General features: G+C 40.9%; 1 protein-coding gene across 9 annotated transcripts in view; it reads right to left on the bottom strand.

Annotated features, from left to right (window-relative positions):
* Positions 1–7839: 7839 nt before the first annotated feature.
* Positions 7840–24486, bottom strand: part of ZNF462 (zinc finger protein 462) — a 98008-nt gene continuing 81361 nt past the window's right edge. For all 9 annotated transcript variants that reach the window (XM_066987603.1, XM_048051200.2, XM_048051203.2 and 6 more), the window contains 4 exons: positions 19442–19665; positions 16860–16992; positions 11628–11742; positions 7840–10557 (listed from right to left, as the gene is read on the bottom strand). In XM_066987603.1, the coding sequence (XP_066843704.1) occupies positions 10356–10557; positions 11628–11742; positions 16860–16992; positions 19442–19665 (674 nt within the window). In that variant the 3' untranslated portion in view covers positions 7840–10355. The remainder of the gene's footprint in view (positions 10558–11627; positions 11743–16859; positions 16993–19441; positions 19666–24486) is intronic.

Raw genomic sequence — 24486 nt, 5'->3', positions numbered from 1 at the left:
GATGGCATTAGACATCTGGAAAATATAAGCATAATGGTCAGGTTCGAGATACGTAAGCTACCATAAAAAGGCAAGTGACCTACAAATACGTAAGATCCAACCATGAAATGAAGTCCTTGTTATTTGCAGAAAGTGTGACTAAAACTCAGAATCTGTCAGTAAAACTCTCATAAAGCAGAAACTCACCTGAGTGCTGGCGAACAGCTCTTTTGTATTACATGCTTGCTGTTTCCTTACAGCCTTTGCTAGTGTTCTTATCAGCTTGCAGCTCTCTGAATATGATCATTTTAATTGAGAAAACTTGAGGGCTCATACTATTCAAGGTTTCCCTTTGCAGGAAAATCAAAATGAACTCCTCTTTCATGAAAAGATTAGCCACCTGTGAACACAGCACTTTCCAGGTGGCTATATCTTATCAGGCTCCTACGTGCATGTGGAGCAAGTAATGATGGAGTTTGGTCTCATCAGTATTACACCAAGGAGGAAATCTCCTGTTTATTTTTTTTTTTCTGAGGCCAAAAGACCCGCAGTAAGTGACTGAAGTCTTCTGCTTCAGGTGAATCGAGACACAAATGAAAAGCAGACACTTCCCTGCCTGCAGTCAGAGAGATGTACCAGGAGGCCCTCTCAGTCACCATCACACCTATTATACAAACTCTCATGTTCACTCCTGAACTCACATCTCCTGGAAAGTAAGATTTTTGGATGTTTTCAAAACCACTCAGGTGCCAAAGAATTCCAATAGACCCCTGAAAACAGAAGTTTCACACTTCCAAAAATTTCAAGCTGCCATTTCAGCTGTTGCAAGGCAAGGAGGCTGCCAAGGAAGTAATGCGTTTGCTTACTTTTGCCACCATGTGTGTCATTAGCATATTGTTTGGAGAGCCTTATCCCTTATTCCTCTTTTCCATCTCTCTCTCAGGCTCTCCCAGCTTGCGCAGTGTTCCTGTGAGCAGCCCACCCACTCAGGGTCAACACCCATTCGATTTAAATTAATGGGAAAACAGCATTTCCTTTTCAACTTTCCAACTCCATTACATTGAAAGAAATCTAAGCTACAGCATGCCTGAGGGGATGAATGAGGTCCTAATTGCTAAACATGTATGTTAAATGGATTAAATAACAACATACATTTAATCCGATTATAAGAATGTAATTACACTTTTATTGCTGCTGTTAATTAATTACATAGGGTATGATATCTAGAGCTGATCGCCTGTTCCTCCTGCTTTTGGTGGATAGGACAGATGACCAGCCTGCTCCTGAGAGAAGGATCAGGCACATTCACATTCATTCACCCCTCCAAATCTTTTTTCTGTGTGTGAGCTGAAACAGCAGACATCCTGTTTGCACCTCTGCCCCAGAGCTGATCAGAAGGACTGATGAAGGCAAGGACAACTACGCTTTTGATTGCCATGTGCGTTGTGTGTGGTCACAACTAGACACAGGCTAGCAGACAGCTCTGCTTGCTTGCCTTGCTGCACACTCCACCCTACCAGGCCGGGACAGTGCCTGTGCAGTCTGTCTTGCCCATACACGAGCCTGGGCTCCCTGTAGCACCAGGAACCACGTTGACATTCTCACTCTCCTAAGAATAATAGCTAAACTCCTACCAGTTCTAGTGGGCCAGGGTTTTTCATCTGATTACTAGGAGTAACCCTGCAATGGAAAGTGGAATAGGCAATTGCAGGAGCAGCTGGGGCAAGGGGGAAGCAAGCCTCATTTTCTGCCTGTTTTCTAGTAGAAGTCTCCTATAACAATAGCAAGAAATACCTTGTATGTAGCTGCAGCAAGATGGCTCAAAAGATGACTCAAAGACATTACTTTTTTTTTTATTATTTATTTTATTTATTTTTTCTGCAGACAACATCCTTTTTAATGCCATCTATTTATTTACCTATGAGAAACCAACTCCTTTCTACTTCTGAATTATTATCATTACTTAAATCATGTGGTTTCAACGATCACATACCTGAGTTCCTGAAGAGTCTAAGGAGAGGAAAACATTCTCCGGACATAACACGTAAAACACTCATTGCTTTACAGAGCCTGCTGTCTAATTATCCACTGTTTCATACAGACCAAAACTACCACTTCTGTTACTGCAGCATCTCTGATAGAAGTCTTTGGTGACTCCAGTCTAAATGACTCCACAGACCCAAAGCATCATTTGGCTCAGGAGCTTAATATGATTTCCTTCCGCTGCAGAGAAAAGTTAAAATTTCAGTCCAACATTTTCAACACAAGCTAAATTAATTTGAGGCATAGCTGGTAAATATATTCCTCTCTTTAAACACTACTGAGAGCTCAGCGGAACAGCTGCAAAGAGACACATTTTGCTTAGATTTGGAAGTCATGCATGTACAGTTGGCTAGACTAAGCTAAGCTCTTCATTAATAGAAGAGTAAACTCAATAGAGAATTCAAGAATCAAGCTGAGCCATATTTGCTTTTACACTAAACTATTCAAAGAGGCAAATTATTTGAGAATAACAGAAGCACGTCTCTTCTCATTCCAGCAGATGACTTCATTTTTTCCTAAGCATCCTAGCTGAAATGAATCAACTGGAAATCTTGACAGATTATTTTATATACACAAAAAATGCTTTCTATGAACAACGTAAGAATAATAAGAGTTCACACAACTAACTTTCAGGATAACTAAAATTACTAAATTAACTTCAACACACAAAAATATTTTACTTGTCAACTCTCATCACAGAAACCAAGAGTTCAGTAAAATTTACAATGGAATTAGTAGTGAAAATACAACATATAATGTAAAATGAATGTGGAACAGGTAGAGCTCCTTATGTTTCTGAGCATAAAACTGTCTTCAGAATGGATTAGGATGAGATTTTTGTTAGGGACATACTATTCTCTTCCTGCTCACCAAGCAATATTCTGCTTTTTCCTTCAGGAGTCAAGCCCCTGACCTAGTCAGACACGTGATCTGATCAACTCTCCCATTCCTCCGTGGGACTTGATGAGATGCATTCCCAGGTCCTGAGGAAACTGGTGGATGTAGTGGTTAGGCTGCTGTCCATCACAGTTGAGAAGCCATGGCAGAGCAGTAAAGTTCCTACTGACTGGAGGAGGAGAAATATAACACCCATTTTTAGCAAGAGAAGAAAGGAGAACCCAGGGAAGTACAGGCCAGTCAGTCTCACCTGTGCGCCTGGCAAGACCCTGGAAACTAGGCTAAGGCACATGGAAAATAAGGAGGTGACTGTTGACAGCCAACATGGCTTCACTAAGGGCAGGTTGTGCCTGACAAACCTGGTGGCCTTTTACTATGGGGTTATAGCACTGGTGGATAGGGGAAGAGCAACTGACATCATCTACCTGGACTTGTGCAAGGCATTTGTCATTGTGCCTCATGATGCCCTTGTCTCTAAATTGGAGAGATGTGGATTTGATGGATGGACCACGCAGTGGGTAAGGAATTGGCTGGATGGTCACACGTAAAGAGTTGTGGTCAACAGCTCAGTGTCCAGGTGAAGACCAGAAACAAGTGGTGTTCCTCAGGAGTTGGTACTGGGACTGGCGCTGTTTAACATCTTCGTAAGTGACATGGACAGTGGGATCAAGTACACCCTCAGCACGTTAGCTGATGACACCAAGCTGTGTGGGAAGGGATGACACACAGGAAGGAAGGCATGCCATCCAGAGGGACCTGGGCAGGATTGAGAGGTGGGCCTGTGTGAACCTCATGAGGTTCCACAAGGCCAAGTACAAGGTCCTACATCTGGGACGGGGCAAAAATAGAGGCTGGGCAGAGAATGGATTGGAAGCAGCCCTGAGGAGAAGGACCTGGGGGTGTTGGTTGACAAGAAGCTCAACATGAGCCAGCACTGTGCGCTTGCAGCCCAGAAAGCCAACCGTATCCTGCCTGCACCAAAAGCAGCATGGCCAGCAGGGCCGGGGAGGTGATTGTCCCCCTCTGCTCTGCTCTCGTGAGACCCCACCTAGAGCACTGCCTTCAGCTCTGGGGACCCCAACACAAGAAGGACATGGATGTATTAGAACAAGTCCAGAGGAGGGCCATGAGGATGATCAAAGGGCTGGAGCAGCTTCCTATGAGGACAGGCTGAGGGAGTTGGGGTTGTTCAACCTGGAGAAGAGAATGCTCCGGGCAGACCTTACGGCAGCCTTCCAGTGCCTAAAGGGGGCCTACGGGAAAGCTGAGTAGGGACTCATTGTCAGGGGATGTAGAGATATGACAAGGAGCAAAGGCTTTAAATTAAAAGAGGGTAGTTTTAGATATAAGAAAGAAATTCTTATACTCTGGGGGTGGTGAGGCACTGACACAGCTTGCCCAGAGAAGCTGTGGATGCCTCGCCCCTGGAGGTGTTCAAGGCCAGGCTGGATGGGGCTTTGAGCAATCTGGTCTAGTGGGAGGTGTCCCTGTCCATGGCACAGTGTTGGAACTGGGTGATCTTGAAGGTCCCTTCCAACCCAAACCACCCTGTGATTCTATGATTCTGCTAGCAGAAAAGAGTTCTCAAATGTAGAAGAAAAGCCAATAGTGCTACCTGACTCTTAGCTGCACGGTCCATCAGTCCATCCGTTGCTACACAACGGAGTACATTGCACGAGAAGTTATTTGTTCAAGCTTTTTTTTCTTGATGTTTTCATCCTTATTTTTTTCCTCTTTTTTTCCTTTTTTTTTTTTTTAAAGTCGACAGAACTTTGGATGGGATTCTTCCAGTTGTAACAAGTGAGAATGCTGGTTCAATCACAAAAGCAAAGCAAAAACAAAACCCACCACACTGACACTATTTTTTTTTTCGTATTTCACTTGATTTGTAGCATATTGTGGGAGTGCTGGAGAAAAGGAATTGTGAGATTCAAGGCTGAATTAATTAAATAGTTTGGACCGAGAGGAATCCCAGAAGCACAGAGAGATATCTTCTCCTATTTGATAGCTGTTTTCTACATCTAAGCGCTGTTCAGTGCTGTCCCTTGCTAATGATGAAAATAAACCCACACAGAAAGTCTGCTAAAAATTTTCTTTGATCCTGCCATGAGATTGTTACCGTAGGAGCATTACATCACTGGGCATATATTTGTATGGAAGTAATGCCTTTTGGTTAAAAATGAGTGGACATAAGATAGACAAATGCTGAGTTCAGAGAAGAGCTCATGAGTCAATGAGCACCTCCTTAAAGTATTTCACACCAAAATCACGGACTTGCAAAATGTCAGGGGAAATTTATCTTGAAATAGGAAATGGGCCTGAAAGGGATTTTTGGAGGTCTCTGGTCTGACCTCTTGCTAAGAGCAGAATTATTGCCAACGCTAGACTAGGTCAGTCATGGCTTTTATGTGTTTGAAAAAACAACAAGGGTGAAGATACCATATCCTCACTGGATGACCTGCTCCATTGTCCCACTCCGCTGTTCAGGAAGCTGTCCTGTTACCCTATTCAAATTCCTTCTCCCTTTATATCCACACTCACACAACCTGCATGACTGATGAATCAGACTTCCTTCTCTTCCTGCACCCTTGCAAAAGGTGTACTGCATTTCCACATACAGGTAAGTAACTGCAGACACAGCAGAAAGAATGATGCGTTCAACTAGGTTCTCCAAACCTCTATTGATCCAAATAGGCATCAGTCTTCTTTACCAAAAATTTGACCAGGATGCTCGCTCTTTTACTTATGCCCTCCAGTCCCACCTTTGACTCATGGGGTTATTTGATGCCACCCATTTATCTGAGGGCAGTCTGATAAGTGACAGACAAGACAACATCAAAAGGTCTACTTGTTGCATCCTGGGAGGACTGTAGCCTTCAACGCTGCAGGTTGCACTCCAGACTGCTCAAACTGGAATCCCTGTTTCCAGTGGCACTTGGTGTGGGGGCAGTGGAATTAACCACTCTGCAAACAAAGAGAGGTTTCTGTAACATCTTAAGCCTATCTTGGATTACACATTCCCCTTTTCCAAAATCTTCTTACCCAGAATCATTTCCTGTTCAGTAATCTGGTTGCTTTGGAGCCAGACAGTTGGCTCTCATGGTGGAAAAGTCCTGTGTTATCAGAAAAAAATATTGAACAAAATACACTTCAGGGTAGGGAGGAGAGGAGAAGCTTGGGGTAGTTTTCACTGAAATGTACCGAACATCTGCAATTGAGATATTTTTCTTGATATTGAGATATTTTCTTGAAGCCAGGAGACTGACTTTCACTGTTTAAGTTCACATGAAGTCTTCCATAAGACACCAGTTTCCAAGATAACTTAGGTACAAGTATCACATAAGTCCCACTCATTTTGCAAACAGTAGATTGTCCACTGAAAGCCCTGCAGTACTGGACTTACAATCTTTTCTGTGACATTGCCAATCCTCAGTTTTGGTCTCTAAATCACCAGGTAACCTGTGGCCTAGGCTGCTCAACCCAACTCTAGGGAGGTTGTGTGTTTGCAAGAGAGGGAGACTGTGGTCTCCCTTCCCATAGCAACTCCAGCAAAGCTTTTGCACCAGTGTGAGCACTTCAAGGCCAAATGAAAATGCCAGGAGTCAGATAGTAATAAGGTAGTAAACATTTACCCAGACTTCTTAAGAAAAGGAAGGACAATGAGCCTGGGAACACTGTGTGCAGAGCACCAGTTGTCCAACAGCATGAATGCTTGTTGTGAAGCCCAGGGCTCCCAGTTACCAAAAAAAAAAAAAAAAAGAAAAGGAATTTCAAGTAGAGACTCATGATAGCAACTACTTCCTTTGCTTCTTCCTCTCCCAAAACATTAAGATGTATTTTAATTCAGAACAGGAATTTCAAGACAGGTGAGCCAGTCCCATTCAGCCAGAAACCTGCAACTGGGAAGGGAAAACAGAGGGCTTTATTTCAATTTCACTTACACAAACCTGCCACTGAGGTGAATGGGATAACAGAACTGTAATACTCTAGAAATCATTGCAAGGTCTTTCATTATGTCAGTCATGTAATTCTTGTTAGTGGCTGATCAATGGCAACCCTTTCTCTTTTCGAAGTGCAAGTTAGTTCTGGGGTAGAACATAGTGTGCAAGTTATTTGTAGGCCTCCCTCATGGACAAAGGTTTCCAGAGATCACTGAAAAAAGGCAATGTCTACAAAGCCTAAAATACATCATTTCCCCACCCCCCTTTTTTTTCCTTTTTTTTCTTTTTTTTTGTATAGATAGGCTAAAAAATTAGTTATTTTAAGACACATGGAAAATAAGGAGGTGATTGGGTGGGGAAAGGGGACACTTCTGACATCTTTTCAATGTGCTTTTAAAAATCTATACTTAGCAAAGAAAGATTCCAAGACAACACCACAAGCATCATTTAAGGTTTTCAACAGAGGAAAAGGCAAAAAATAATCCCCCTTGCCCCAGCTAACTGGGTGTATATTCAACTCTGATTAAGCACAGTCTCAGGTCATCAGATACTGGAGCATACAGTATCCCAACTCATGAAGAGACTGAGTTGATAATCCAAATAGTAGCCTGTCTCCATCTATTTTGATCCTTCAAGACAGACTGCAAAATTTCTTCATTTCTATGTTTGGGTTCAGGAGGAGTCAGCAGACTTTGGCAATATGCCCTTGTCCTCTAATGGATGTTGGGCTGGTGGATATGTAAGGCATTCTTCAGGGATGTGGCAGACCCCTCACCCCTATGTGAGCTAGATAAGTCACCCCACCCCACCTGTAAATCCAAAGTACCCTTTCCATGAAATAGGGGGAGAAAGGATGAAGAGAGGAAAAAGGGATGCTTTACTCCCTCCCAGAGATGTTAAATGCAGAACCAGTCACATAGATATTTCTATAGTCCCATCATGAAAGTAGCCAATAAAGAACAACACACACACAGGCACACACTCTTAAAAAGTTTTTATTAATTTTCATTGTTTTTTTTTTTTAAAAAAAAACAAACCCGTCAGTGCAACAGTTCAGTATCCCCTTCCTATCCCCCATCAGTAAGCAGTAATTTTAAAATCAGGAAATACCGAGTGCTGAAGCCAATGGGTTAGCATTTTGCTATTTAATTCCTTCTGTCAAACTCTGAAAAAGTCCTCTGTATAAATTAAACAATGAAAAAAATGTTATTTTCAATTCTATGTCATTACAGTCAACAGAATCATAATAATGCATCTAAAATGTGTGTCCACAATATATCAGGTATACATTTTTGGGAAAAGAAAAAAAAGGAAAACAATATGACATTCTAAGCTTGTTAAAAGGATAATGGTCCCGTATGTTTTATTAACAGGTTAGCAAAACAAAATCCAATGGATTACAATATTTACATGTTATTTGAAAAATAAAGTAGTGATAAAAGCATGTCACAATCATTTATTTCTTTTTTTTTTTTCTTTTTCATTTTTGGTAACCATTGCAAACACCCAATCCAGGTATGGAACTGTTGAAATACATTTGAAATGAGGCCAATTAAAAACAAATACAGACACAAAATGTGTATTTATATTTGTCCCTCGAATGTGTTTTTCACATGACGTTCCCTCCCTACTTCAAAAAAAGGCAAAAAAATTGGAAAACAAAAATCAAAGGAATCCCCCTACCCCACAACTGATGAATCCTCAAACGCAAAACACCATGCTTCTCAAGTAGCACTTATTCTACAAATGCAACATTTTTGCCATCAATTTTATGTGAAGCTCTCTGGGACACCGTTTTCCCAGCAGCTTCCTCTTTTCCCCCCTCCCCCTCCCATAGATCCCCCCCCAAAACAAACAAACAAAAAAAAACAAAGACACATGCATTTCTAAAACTAGGTTTCAGTCAAGTACTTTCTACTTTTTGGAAAGAAACTCTTTTTTGTTCACAATCAGAACATACCATGGGCACCAGATCCTGTATTCCCTGCTCAAAATCCCCTTGAGTTTGGTAGGCTTTCCATCCCAGGAAAAGTGCAGGATCAGCCACTTAGGTATGTAGGTTCCTATTCGTTCTACGCTGCTCCCCTCATGCTAAAAGCTAAGGAGGAGGGGAAAAACTCAGCAACTCCACCTTGAATCGAGTAAAGTAGTTCTCCAGGCTCAATGTCATATGTAACTATTACACCTCCGCTTGCAAAAAGATGTGTTAACAAACACCCCTCCCCTCCCACCACACCAAAACAAAAAAGAAAGCACGCACACCACGGACAGAAGAAAACAAGGCAGCCAATCTTAACAAAAAGTTACTGGTGTGAGACTGATAGATGTTAATATGACAAGCAACAGAACGGTTATGAGGACCTATGTGTTTGGCCCGCAAGCTGCATAGCTGTGCTGTAAGTTTGGTTCTTTATTCTTAAAAAAAAAAAAAAAAAAAAAAAAAAAGTTAAAACATCTTTGTTATTTACGTATGTTTAAAATTAACAGCAACAACAACAGCAACAAAAAGTTCTATTCACAAGATCTAGTCTCCTTTCCCTGTCCCCCCTTGAAAAGAAATAATTCATTTTACATGACAAACTTAATTGTGCTGTATTTGTAACACCTCAGGCTGATAGAAAATAAATGTGGCAAACAAAACCGCACAATCAGTCACATGAAATCTATCAAATCCTAAAATTATAACTGAATACTAACAAACAGCTTACCTGGAATAAAGGATGACAATTCACAAACAGTTATCTAGGAATTAAAGTCTCTCTCTTTTTTTTTGTTTTTTTTTTTACTAAAATAATTAAAAAAATCACAGTATTTTAAGAAATAAAACCCACACTGGGATTTTAAGCACAATTTGTTTCTTTCTTTAAAACTTTTTTCTTCCTCCATTCACCACCTTGCCCAGCAGTCTCTCTACATTTAACCACAATGACAACAGGTAGTACTGACAAATGCAGAGATCTCCCTTGGTTAATTTTGAGGTACTAGGAAACAGGTGACTGTTTTAAGCAAAGCAGTTTCTGTTTTGTTTCTGTTTTCTTTTTTTTTTTTTTTTTCTTTTTCATTTCTAAAGCAGTTGCATTCAGTCTGGAAAAGCATTATGTATTAAAACTAGAAAAACGCACCAAAATTTGTGCGTTGAAAAGTTATCCCCTTACTTCTTCCAGGCTCACGATGCCTCCATTCACAAACAATCCAAGTCTCCACTGCAAAACACGTTGTGTAATGTAGGAATATGGGGAGTTTCTTCATTAGTCCAAGATGAATGTAACTTCCCATTGTCAAGATCCAGAAGAAAAGATGCAGTGATGTAATGGAGCCACTTATTCCACCACTTAAATAACTTTAATACACACACACTCACACAGGTACCAGTGCTTTGAAAATAGATCATTCAGTCCTAAAAGCAGCTTTATTTCTTCCTTCTGCCCGCCCCGCCCGCCCACCCCATCCCACTCATCACTGTTCAAGTACGTTGGTTAAAATCACACCAAATGCTTATTCGTTTTTGGCCTCCGGGTTTTCTTGGAGAGGTTTGTCAGCAGCTACCACACTGACTACTGTTTCACTGTTGTGGGAATAGTCCAGCACCATTTTCTCAATGCTTTCTTTTTCTTCTGGCAGTGTGCTAACAGTCTCCTCCACATCCTCCTTCGGCTGGCTGTCCTCGCTGGTCCCATGCTTACTTTCATTCAGTGCCCTGAAAGCCAAGCAGCAGAATACAGAAACACTTGCAGTCAGTACAGAGAACAGCAAAGCCAATCCATGCGTACCACAGAAGGAGGAAAAACAGACTTCTTCCTAAAAAAGTTGACACAAGCAGCCACACCTTTGCCACCTCATGCTTAAGAGGAGAGGTAGTGGAATGAAGCTGCCAGTGGGACCCATGACATTAGAGCTCAAAGAAAGGCACAGGAAAAGAGTACTTTTCCCAAAGAGTTAATGATCCAATAAAACTTTTTCTAGCTTTCAACATTTCAAATACTCTTACCTAGGTAGACAAGATTAAGGGTATTAAGATTAAAGTATTTTTCACCCTGCCACAGTTAAGTTACAATATTGTATTTAAATGTCTTCTGCAGGACAGCAACCTTGAACAAGTTCTGTTCTTTGAAGAAACTCTTGTCAGCAAAGACATCTGTACTACAGAACTGATCTTCATCAAGAGAAGGAAAATTAAGCGTTCCAGAGACAGCTATCTTATCTGTGACGCGTATCATCCCACGGTGTGCAAACTGTTGACAAAGATCTTTGCTATGAACTTCACTATGCTCATTTTAAGAGGAGTTCATTACAAATTTAACTCCCCTTTAAGGTCTTACCGTAATTTCTCTGCACATAATTCTTTGCACTGCTCTACAAGTTTAGCTGCAAGCATGCAATATAAACATAGTAAGAAAGGCAGGAGAAAAAAAAATGGTGCTTCCTAGAACATTCCTCATATTTTTTTGCCGTTTTTAAGTTGCTCTACTGGCAGGCGAAGTCAACTGCACACTCTGCTGAAGTTATCCTGGGGCAACTATGTGGTATTCACTTAGGGATAGCCCTACAGTCTACAGCCACTCTGGGCTGTGCAGTTAAAAAAGGCTGAACTGGAAATTCTCATACAGAGACATCCAATAATTGTAGCAACACTTAAGATAGAATTCTTCCTTCATGTAAACATGTTTGCCTTCATCATGGGACTGGCTGGAAGGTGAGAATACTGTGGGGGAATACACTACTACTGTTACCTCTGGCTCTTTGGTGAAGGAGGGTAAACCAACTTACATGCCATGTCTCAGCACATGTCGCTCCCACTCAGAGCCTTCTGTAAATGATCGGCCACAGAACTCGCACGGGAAGCGTTTCTCTGGAGGACCAGTGTCAGAAAACATCATGGGATCTGGAAAAGGTCAGCACAGCCTGTGAATTTTTATGTCCCAGGGCAAGAAGGGACCACTGCGATCCTACTCTGATCCCTTCTGCTGCTCCAAGAGAAAAAGAGTATCTCTAAGAAGCAAAAGGACATACCCATCAATTATTGTGTTTGTGAAAATGCAATTTCTCCAAAACAAAATGACACTGCCAAGTAACATATCCCATCCTAAATCTTAGAACATATCTGCAAAGAAATGTAACAGAGTTACTTACTACACCCTGTCCTTGTATTTCAATAAATGAAGAGACTGTGGAGTTTGAATTCAAAACTAACACTGAGAGGAGTTTATGGTAAAAATGGCTTGAAAGAAAAATGAAAAAAAGCCCATCTACATTTCAATTTTTTGAATTGGTTGTACACAAACTCTGACAGCAGCCCTGAGGAGAAGGACCTGGGGGTGTTGGTTGACAAGAAGCTCAACATGAGCCAGCAGTGTGCGCTTGCAGCCCAGAAAGCCAACCGTATCCTGCCTGCACCAAAAGCAGCGTGGCCAGCAGGGCTGGGGAGGTGATTGTCCCCCTCTGCTCTGCTCTCGTGAGACCCCACCTAGAGCACTGCATTCAGCTCTGGGGCCCCCAGCACAAGACCTCTTAACATGGACCTGTTAGAGTGAGTCAAGAGGAGGCCACAGAGATGATGAAGGGTCTGGAGCACCAACCCAAACCATTCTATGATTCTGCGATTAACATGTGATCCTCAGAAGAAATAGACTGTTCATTATGAAGTCTTACAAGCTAGAGTATCTGTAAAAGTCTTGCATCATAACTGCATAGGTGTTTCATCCCATCCTAATCTTTTTATACGAAGGGCTTGGGGCCTCATTTGCAGAAGTGTCAAGCACCTAGTAATACGAGTGAACTCACTGGCAGCTGAGGGAGCAGTATTTCTGAAAGCCAAAACCCACGTGAACACAGCCAGCTTTAACAAAAGATGAAACATTTTCTCACAAATTAAGAAGATCACCACACAAGCCATTAAAAATAATTGCATGGACTATCTCACTTGATTCTTTTGCTGGATATGAGACAGCACCATCTGCTCAGAGCATTAATTCCTTAGCAGGGATTATCTTAAGCAAGAAATCAACAGAATGTCTTTCTGACTCCTCCCAAACTACATAATAAAAGGGATTTTGCTTCTTTCTAGTTCTGATCTCTGCTCGCTTGATTTCTTCACTCACAGATTTACTCTGTTCAAGATCAGCCTATGATCCTAAAACTGTCCACACAAGCACTACTATCCATATCTAAAGTTCTGTAAAGGTATTTTTGTGACACATATCCCACTTCAGTAAAGTCCTATATGAAATTATTCTTAACATCATTTGTCGCTTCTTCCTCCTCAAAGAAACACCCCTGCTTCCTAGTTTTTACTGTTGGTGATTTATTACGTGGATAAACATCACAAAGCAAGGTGCTGTGTCAATAGGAACACCAGAAATTAAGTCAATACCATTAGTTCAGTTTACACAGAATCACAGAATGGTTCCAGCCCCACTGCCATGTGCAGGGATACCTCCCACCAGACCAGGTTGCCCAAAGCCCCATCCAATTTGGCTGTAAGCATTTCCAGGGATGGGGAAATCCATCTGGATCTTAATCCATGTGTGTGGTACAAATTTATAAGTACACTGCAACACACAGACATGGTACAGGGACAAATATTTGTAGAGGGCAGATGTTCTGGAAGCAGAAGTTGCTCTTCTGTACAAGAAATATGCCTGCCATATAGTACACAATAGGAACTTCGTTCTGGTTCTCTACAAAGAAGAGATATGTACTACAGAGGATATTTTGCTGAAACAAATAGGGAGGATTTATATTTGCAATTCCCATTAAGATTAGCAAGTGCTACTCTAGTAAATCCACCAGCTCTTCAGAATACACTCTAGTGTTCACCCTACTTCCTGATCATTTTTGCTTCTAGGGCTGTGAATTTGGACTGCTTCCCTGAAGGAGTATCAGAAGCTGCTCTTCTCTGGGGCCTGAGAATGAGAGGGATGAGAGGTAACAAACTGCACAGACACCTGACTTGTCTTCAGTTTTAGTGGTGTTTTTTTGTTGTTGTTGCTTTTTGTTTGTTTGTGTTTTTTGTTTTTGCATAATATTATGTACAAGCACTTCTGTATCCTTCCCTGTTTCCCCCCTCTACCATGGAAGTAGATTCTGGTGAGACAGAGGTCATCTGGGACACAGTCTCTAGCAGGGGCAGTGTTTCTTTCTGTGGTGTATGACAAACACCCTCTTTTTCCTCTCCAGCCCCTGCCATCTTCTTCCTTCCAGGTCATTATGTTTTCTGCTGTCCTTCACCAGAAGCAAAACATTGTTTTCCTTTCCCATCAAAAACAGCTGTTCAGCTCTGCTGAGGGGACATACCCATCTCTGTCTGCTCGCATGGGCACTCGTTCTTCTTTGGTCCACTGCCCCAGTAGTCCATTTGGAGAAGCAACACACTCCTCTCTGCACCTTCAGTACTGTGCATTCCAGCCTGAAGTCAAAGCGGTGAATCTAGGCCGCTCGTTTGACTCATGGAAAGAAACCCTGGTTCTGCCAAAGTCACAGACTTCAGAGGGTTCAGACAGCATTTGCTTCCAGATTCTCAAGAGCACAAAGAGGCACTCTCAGCAAATCCCACTTCCTGCTAACACCACAAAGGCTAGAATCATCAAAAGCACCCCCAAGAGGAATATGAGACTACACAGTTTGATGTGGTTTGAGAGCTGTGACACCATTAGCCACTGTGGCAGTCAATATTTAAAAGCATGGGTCTGGTCCTCTGCTAAGACAGCAAACCATTTCTACATTAGAAGTATCTTCTAAAAATCCATTGGGAGACGATGTCAACATGCAACTCTGCATCCAATCACACTTTCAGCTCCTGTCTCACTGGGACATTTTTCTAAAATGTACTTTGGATCTTGCACCTTAAAGTGGTAAACTACAATTTGGCAAGAAAAATACAGTAAATATAACTTTCTGCAGTAGGCATAAATGTTTTCCTATTCAATCCTGTTCAACCTATTATAGTATAAAATATTACAAGTTGTAATAGATTAAAAGGAGAAAAATTAATAATGGTGAAACATCACCCTTATCATCCAGTCAGGAAAGAATACCTGCAAAACGAGCCAGAAAATATGCATGCTTTTTTTAAATTGGTCATCTAAACAATCATGCACAAATCCCTTTTTAGCCAGCCGCTGATGGGAAATACACAGGTGGAAAAAGTACAGAATAAAACTTAGAATTGTTTACACACTATCCCTTGCTTAACTATAGATCACATGAAACACAGAGATAACACTTATCTATTTTCCCTGTAAGTTTAAATCTCCAGCAGAGAAGGCGATGTTTTTACACTTGCACCATAAATATAACAAAAAGAAATATCCTAAAGCCAATTTAACCAATGAACTTCACCTTGGGCTGTCCCCCTCCCTACAGCACATTTACAGGGATTTGTAAGGCCTGGCAGACAGCATCTTCTTCCCCTTGTACTGGATATCACAGTTTCCATGGTCACTTCAGTAGCACTGCTTCTGTGTAATGCTAAGGTAATCCTCACAAGGTCAGCGTGACTCTTCATCCTTTACTAGCTGTGGGTCTATCCAAAACATTAATCACTGTGCTGTATCTGCAACTAGGAGGGGGGTGGTCCTGTAGACAAAGTGTTCCAGCCATGAACCTCTGAGGGTTGAAGCTCTGCCTGAACTGACACCTGATCAGGCTTTCACACTTAATAACCCTGAACTTTGAAATGCATATGGAGCTAATATCCCTTTAGCAGGTCCTCTGATTTTTCTACTGCTGCTACCTAAGATCTTGTGAAGGATACTTTTCATTAAAATGTAAATGGTTTCCTATCCCACTAGCTTCCTTTCTCATTTAAATAAAAACTATCATTAACTACACTTGAAGTGCTACTGATAAGCACAGACTGAATTTATGCTGCAGGAACACTAAACAAAAGCCAAGACACTGGGGCCTGGCTATCAAGAAGGTGAGAGAAATGAACTACACCTCTCTTGTTCTGAAAACAACTTGTGAATCCAGAAATCTTAATTTTTCAAGGTCTAAAATGATTTGGGGAGACACTTTTTCTTTTGTGAACTCCTGTATGTGTTGGAAATCAATCTTTCACTGAAAGTTGAAAATTCAGGAGGAAAAAGGTAAACATCATGGCATATCTTTACTTAAGTACATAAAAACTTAGCTAACTGCAGTCATTGGCACCTGGAGGGTGAATGACCCCCAGGATCCCAACATCGAGGCATCATAGGGCTTATTAAAGAGTCATGAACATACTGTATTTGACCAATGAACTGAACACCACAGCAAACTAAACAACATACAATTTAGACCAGATACTTGCAATAAGTTGGTTTTCATACTGGGAGAGGGCAAGGACAACATACGGTTTGATTTATAAGGGTATTACTTTTTCCCTATTGATATAACTTTGACCAAAACAAATGCATTAGCGAGTACATGCCCTAGCCTTGCTAAAGTAAGTGGGATTACTCATAGAAATGCACTTATGCACATAAATACACAATGGTATACATTGGACATGGACCTACCCTGGCTCTAGAGCTGCCAACTGCAACAACTACAACAGGACTAGCTCTCTAACAAGGAAGGAATGCTGGGCACAGAGTTAGGAACAGCCCATAAAAAAGTTTGGCCATGACTCCTTCATCCCTTGCTTGAACACTGCCAACTGAGAAGCTAAAAACTGATTACCAACACAGAAAATCTGAGAGACCTCTAAAGTACTCCCAGCTTGCATAGTTTTCCAGGACCTTATAGATGTTATCTCTGCATGGGCAGATAAAGTCAAAGATCCTATATGCATTTTCTCATAGTACGTATTTTCTTAACAGACTGAAAACTTGCAATAAGGATTAGAAACATGAGATTCCCCCAGGAATGGTGTCTTCACAAAAGCTCCATTCTGTTCCTCCTGGCATGCCTACATGACTCTGCTGGAATGTGCTGTAGAGTCAACAGCTGACCTTCCTTGTTGGGACTGGTGGGGCACGTTGCTGTGTCTTAAAAGAAAAAAAAAAGCACTGTACTGACCTCTCTCTTCGGTCTTGGGACTTAACTCGTCTTCTTTTTCTTCCTCATCACTGCTGGAGCTCTCTGTTTTTCCCTTCATTTGTTCCAACTGGTCCAAGTTAACCCGTCCAACCAGCTCAAAATTACGACTCACCTTTGACAAAAACACTTTTGTCAGCAATCAGCACGACCACCAGCTACTCAGAAAAAACACCACATATGCAAAATGAAATCCAGTATACCCCAAAGCCTACTCAGCCACAGGTGACATGCAGACCTGCTCAAATTAACACTCATTTATTTTCAGTAACAACAATTAATTTTTCACTGTTTTATCTGTGTTTCTCATTTTGTGGTTTTCAAAGATTAATGCCATTCAGTAAATTATCCTCTTTTCTTCCTGTTTTTGAGGTATTAAAACTAAAGAAGTCCAAGAAATATAAAGTACTAAGTTGTATCCTACTTTTACAGGATCATTCTACTATGATGGTCAAACATTGCCATTGCACACTCATATTGAAAGAAAATTGTTTGTGGCTGGTTCATTCAGCGTCACGCATGAAAGGATGAGTCCTTTACTAAGCACATGGCTGCTGCACACCATGTACACTTTCACTCGTTAATAACAGATTAATTCTCATGAACAGCTTCAAAGTGCTTTGCAAACTGATATATAGACTATAATGTGAACACTTCACCCAGCAGTTAAACTCAGCTAACCCTAGGGTAAAATGCACCAGCACTTAATAGCTCAAGGCAGCAGTATGTAAGCAGCAGCTTAGGGCACAGAAGTCAGGAACTCTACTACATTCACTAGAAACAGCAGAGGGACAGTCCAGATTTACAGCAGAGGCAGACAGTGGAAGCATGACCAGGAAACTATGGCTAATACTTGTTTGATGACGAGAGCCCTCTGAGCTCATTGATCACTGCTGGTAAGGATTTTGGATTCAGCTTTCACACAAAAAGACAGCCCTCCAGCAGCACAGGCACTGAGCTACAGAGGCAGAGAGGATGGAGACAGAGGAATGAGTGCAGTACAACATCTCCTGCAAGATGCTGAATGAAATACCAACCCCCACTGACTATCTTTTATGCCTCTGCAGAAAAGGGAATCTGAATGAACCTAAGGGTCATATGAATTAGACTCTAGTATATCTCCAAATAGCAAGCTATCCTAAACGCAGTTGTGTACAAGTAATCGGGTTCCTAGAACTACTACCCACAGACAGCTGGGATGAGGTTATCTGACTTGACACGTTACCCAGTGAGACTTAAACAGACAAGACCACATGCAAGGCATTTAATTCGACCCAGTTCATACACAGGAAATCTTTAAGGTGCAATATATCACTTGGGTATCTGAGCCCAGAACTTGGACACAAATTAGTAAGATGTAAATTATTGAATACAGACATAGAAAAGATACTGTAAACTATTGGGATCATTATTGCAGGTACAAACTGGAAGGAAAAGCTAGGTGAGGAATAATCTTCCCATTCTGATCCACTGTGAAAAGAATGAGGATTAATGTCTCCTGGATATGCCAGGGCTTTTGCTGTGGTGATTGGAAAATGAGGAGCATCTCATGCACCGCATGAATTGCAGAAGACTCTTGAGGAGTTATAAAGACGAAGACAAATAAAAATAAGCACAGCAGGCCAACATTAAGTTTACAGAGTTTGTTTTTACAAGACAGCCAAACATTTATTTACTTATTTATTTGTTTGTTTATTTATTTTTTAAGTGCAAAGAGTTTTGCTTGGACTTCTGATCTGCTAATACTGTCGACATAAACATGTTTGGAGGTAAGGGAAGTGTTGTTCAGTTAATGAAGTGAGAGTGAGTTTTAATGAGGACTTGGGCAGCTCAGCTCCAATAGATGGAAACAAATAGCTGCCTGCCCTGGAAATGTAACAAGAAAATACTCTGATAAATACTACAAAACACAACTAAGTCCTAGAACTTCAGTATCTCCCAGATACACAGTTCACAGCTACAGAAATTCAAAGTTAACAGAAGTCTGTGGGAAGTCTTGTAGCGGCTTCTTAAAGACTGGATTAGGTCTGTACTCATGGATTCCACAAAAACTCCAAAGCAGTCTTAAGCTAGGACTTAATTACATTTGCAGTTTATCTTTCCAGTGTTAAATGTAAACGGAAGGTATTGCCCGCTTTGTTATTAAAATATGCATGGCACTACATGCTGCTTAAGTTGCCAGAGCAATCTTATGTTTGGAATCTCCTGCCTTTTAGAAAAGCTGAATCATATAGCCTTAATATTGTTTTGTAATGCTTTTTTTTTCCCCTTTAAAAAAAAATACCATTCATAAGTGCCTTTTCCAGATGATCACACCTTGCAGAAAATAGTTTGCCAATTCTGATCAATCTAACAGTTTTAGAAACTCTCAGTTTTGACTTTCTAAAGAAAACAAGAAAAAAAAAAAACAGGAAGTAAAATCCAACATGGGATTAGTTTTCCAATTGTCATGGGGTGGGAGGAAGAGAAGGCAGGTTGGCTTAATCAGAGTTAACATGCAAATAAACTAAATACATTCTTTGCAAGGAGTAGATAGTTACAAATTAAAACTATTTTGTAATTACCTTGTGCTCATCTCGAAGGTGAGCGTCCAGCTCTTCTGTGTGTTTGGTCTCATAGTAGCAGAGTTGGCATTTGTAAGGTTTCAGTTCATTGTGCTTCTCTATGTGCTGCTGCAAGCTCTCATCACTGGAGCAGGTAAAGGTACACTTATCACAGCGGAAAACAACTCCCTGCAAGTACTTTGACAGTTTGGAACGGCAGACTTCAATGGGAACGACCCGCTCTTCTGTAGGAACAGGACAATGTTCGCTTAACAAATTTTATGAAATACCAGGCCTCGTGTCAACAGCTTGGAAACTACCACCCACACAAAGAACAGAATCTTGTATAAGGGTATGCAAATCCACCTACATAGGAGTGGGACCCAAACTGGAGTAACGCACACACACACACGAAAAAAAAAATTCTCTGTAACAACAGGGCTAATCGCCTAAGACTACAGACGCAGATGTCCCCACAAATGTAACTACTCATTGGGTAAAGAGGATGGGAATGGAGGTTTTGGAGCAAATGATATTCAAAGCTACTCATTGGTGACTGTGAGGTCAAGTAAGGCAGCACCTTTTTCTGGAAGAGACTGTGCAGTTCAGCCAGCACCAGAAACTCCCAACACATCCATAACTGCTAGAAAGTTCAGATTCAAAATCTACACACACATCATGTCACACCTCCCATAGTTCAGATCAGGGATACAAGCATGTACAGCAAACGCTCTTGCTGAGTTTTTAAACTCTCCGCTTCTCAAACAAAATACAGATGTTTAACAGAGCAGCAATTAGTTTCAGTCTTTTGACAGAACCAGAATCTGATGTAACTCTCATCCACTGTGTTCCCCAAACTGTGTGCACAAGGGAAATCCCAAATTTGACCCTTCAGCTGAGGGTCACCAGAAGGTCCTTATTATGGGCTTTTGTTATTTAACTGGCCTTTTTTAATTAGAACACTAAAATTTAGTACTGTTATCCCTTATGGACTGCAGATTAAAGGAGGAGTTTGATCCTCCTCATGCAAGTCATCCTTAACATATTAAAACAAATGAGCAAAAAAAACAAAACAAAACAAAACAACAACAACAAAAAAAAAACAGGCCTGAATCTCAGGTGGTTGACAAGAAGGGTACGGGAATGAGATGTGGTAATCCACATACAAATCTGAGCAAATGGGCCCTTCTCTTTAGCGAGGAGGGTAATATCACAACACAAGACAACCAAAGAAATACAAAGTCACTTATGGCTTCTAGAAGGTGGTAAAAGGCTCCACTATTCTCTTATCTTCAGCCAATCCATGTGCCACCACTGCTCACAAGACCTTTTCCACAGCCCATGAAAATATTCCATCCTCCTCAGCTTCTCCCAGAATACAAAAGTTTTCCTACCTCATAACTACCACTTTGGCCACTTCAAAAAAGCAAAATCTCTAAAAAACCTGGAGGACTTGTGATTCTTTTCTACACCAATAACAGCTTTTCTAGCTATAGAGCCACTAAGTTGTGGCCATTTGGTGTGGAAAGCAGGGAAGGGAAAATATAGTCTAAGAGACAACAGAATTTAAAGCTGTGATTCTGTGGTCAAAGATTTTTTTAGAAGCTTGTTGCTACTGTGTGCTTTTGGACTTGCTGAATAAGTGAAGCAGCTGGTTTCAAAAGTGAAAATGCTAAGTTAAGCGTCCAAAAAGAGAAACACCAACTAAAATATCTGAAAATTCCCTTTTCTTATAGCACATGGCACAGATTTAAAACATAAAACAAAACACTAAAACATGGCATAGTATAAAATGTTTTATCTACTACTCTGTAGTAACTCAGCATTTCCTAGCTCACATCAGGAAACCCTATTTTCTCACAATTACACATACACTCCTCAAATGAAAAGCAACACAGTAACATGAGAAAAGCAAGATAAACATAAATTCTAGAGTGAAGGATTTTACTTTTAGGGGATGATTTAAAACTTTTACTTGATGAGCTCATAGAGTGATACCTCGAAGAAATTATTTTGGAACTCGCAGGGTGATTTGGACCCAGAACCTCACATTTTGTAAGGTGATGTTCTTATATCTGGCTTGCCTCTATAAAGCTTTCTGTATTTAATTACTCATTTAGAACACACTAATCATATGTGAGCAACTGGCAAAACTACAGCAAACCATAAAGCCTCTAACAAAATTGAAAGATTTAGCTTCTTTTCTCAAGTGTGGATTTCTTCAGACTTTAGCAGTGTCTAAACTAATCTAATTTGGTGGTGGCATCACCATCCCTGGGGGTGTCCAAGGAAAGGTTGGACCTGGCTCTTAGGGACATGGTTTAGTGGGTGACATTGGTAGAAGGGTGATAGTTGGACCAGATGATGCTGAAGGTCTCTTCCAATCTTAATGATTCTATGAAACAAAGACTTCTATATATGCTTCACAGAAAAGTTGTCATGAATTGTGGAATAGTATCAAGAGGTCTAAGAAAAAACAAGAACAAAACAAACACCTAAACAGCATCATCTCAGTTTAAGAAATTCAATCATAAATTAGACTCAAACATTCAGCTTAATTCCAGTGCAGATCAGAGAACACACTGAAAGGCCATTGACGTGCTAGTTATTTGCTACTTAAAGCAGACATACATTTTTTGTCTAGAGTCATAAAAAAGACCATGATTCTATCAGTCCTTCGTTAACAAGGAAAATTCTTTACTCACCAACAGACTATAGCACACACAACTCATTTCCTTCCCTTAAATGTAAACCAAGTGCAAACAAAATAGTCCTACGATCTGTTGAGCCTACAGAAAAATTATTTGGTACTGCTGGGTGTTTGCACATATGCATTTTTTGCCTGTAATGAATGTAAATACAAGCTACAGTCACAGAACACATACCATTTTGTGTTTCAGTAGCCAAAAGCAAGCAGACCACAAGGGTTCTGCATGTATGAATGAAGCTGTGTGTACAAGAGATAACAACAGAAACAACCATGTGTAAGGAATCGGCACAGGCAGCAATGAAGCCTTTTGGGGGGTAGATTAAGTTGGAAATTTGAATGTTTTATATTGAACTTACTATTTGAGATAAATGGGTGCAGTTTCTATTAAATGGAAGAACAAAATCATCATTTCTACCAGCAAGAGAGTAAAATGATCACTAAAAGAAGAAAATATAATTTCCCAAGGACACTAAAGTAGACCTAACACTGATCTTGGTAAGTTGCATTCAGCCCTGGAAAAATATCAGCGTGTTCCAAAATGCTGCTGGAAGGGATAATGAAACCTAATCACACCGTCCAGACTAAGTTAAAGGCCAATAGTTCTGCTGGCCATGGAGCAAGATTTCTGTCTCTGTAGAAGGTTCCCATGCTTGCCTGTCAGAAAAGCCAGAAAGAACGCAAGAACCACACTCTCTCTCTTCACCTGCCTGCATAACAGAGGATCAAATCCTCTAGATGTGTCAGTCCCCCAATATGGCCCACCAAAAGGCAATGAGTCTGTGCTCCACCTGTGCCTGCAGAAGGGACGGTGAACAGCTTTTACACTGATAAGGAATTGATTGAACAGAATAGGCTACACGTGCAAGAAGGCTCTAGGAAGCATCCTGTTTGCCCATGTCCTCAAGGGGATGCAAATTTCTTGTCTAATTATTTCTCACAAGCCATTCAGCCTTACAGCTTATAATGCTTTAGGCCTGTGAAAGTCAACGTCCACAGACCCTAATTAAGACACAAATATACTCTCCATTTCAAGCACATGCAGTTTCATCAAGGACTACAGGTGCAACAATTTGGAAGTAATATGAGAGTTATGCATCTGCAAATGTACCTTTTTACACAGGAGGAACATGAAATGGATCAAATCCTTCACTCTTGATTTTACACACTGCACCACTCCATCTACCTAAAAACTGATTTTCTTTAACCACAGATCACAACTATACTCTAACTATACTCTTGTTTTATCAATGTAATGACTATAAAAGAAGAAGGCTATCCCAGACTGTGTTCATCATCTCTCATTCTCTCGGTGCATGTTAAATCTTGTCAAAATCATCTGCTTTTGCTGCCAAACAATAAACAAAATTGTAGGGGTGCCTTTTTTTTGTTTGTTCTGTTTCGTTTATTAAAACTTCTTTTACACAGTTTTACCTCTTCCGGTGCTCTAGCAGGTATACAATCATGTCCTTTGCTATCTTTTTTTTTTTTTTTTTCCCAACAGCACAGTGGCTCAAGGCTGGTTTGTGCATTTGAAACAACAGCAAAACAAAAGAACATATCCACAGTGTACCTTACTCAGGAGGTAATCACCTCCTTGCAATGGGTCAGAAACACCTCTGTAGAGGCAGCACAGCTACATAAAGTGCTCTTTCACTACTGCAGCTAGACACTCCCAGTGTAAAGTCTATGTTTGATGGAAACTTTCCTAACTAAGTCCATCACGTCCTTTCCTCAGTCTGTCTATCTGTATTTTAAATGTCTGGCAGTGTTCACTGGTGCTCTGGCACAGCGACAAACAAGAGCACACCTTGGCATCACTTGGAACCACACAGTCTACTGTACAAGGGTTAACTAAACCTTCCTCTTTTCTGAAGAGAGATAATTCTGGAAAATGCCCTGAAGCTGGGCAAAATCTGACACTGCAACACCTTCAAAGACAGGAAGTAAAAGCATCTGCCAAACTTTTACAACCAAATAAAGCAGCTTTGTAATGTGCTTTTTGAATCACTGACAGGTCATTTTTTCCCAGATGTTTCCTCAGAATAGCTGTGCTAGGAGATACGTATCAAGTCTGCCAACCTCACTCCTTTGGTACAAGAAGGACTTTAAGTAACCAACAGTGGTAAGTGCTATGTTATAAGGAATTACGATAGCGCTTGTCACACCAGGATCTCCTCCAGGAAAAAGATGGCATGCAAAACTTGTGTTTGCACACCACCAGTATCCTACTGTGAAACTCTGCCCAACCTGCAAGCAGGCAGAGTGCCATCCCAACACATGGGTTTGGATTTCGGCAGCCAACAGACCATCTACAAGCATCAAATGTGATAGCTATGGGCAGGAATCCCAGCCCAGA

This window comes from Anser cygnoides, chromosome Z (assembly GCF_040182565.1).
Source record: "Anser cygnoides isolate HZ-2024a breed goose chromosome Z, Taihu_goose_T2T_genome, whole genome shotgun sequence".
Classification (NCBI taxonomy): Eukaryota; Metazoa; Chordata; class Aves; order Anseriformes; family Anatidae; genus Anser; species Anser cygnoides.
This window is presented reverse-complemented; position numbering and strand designations above follow the sequence as displayed.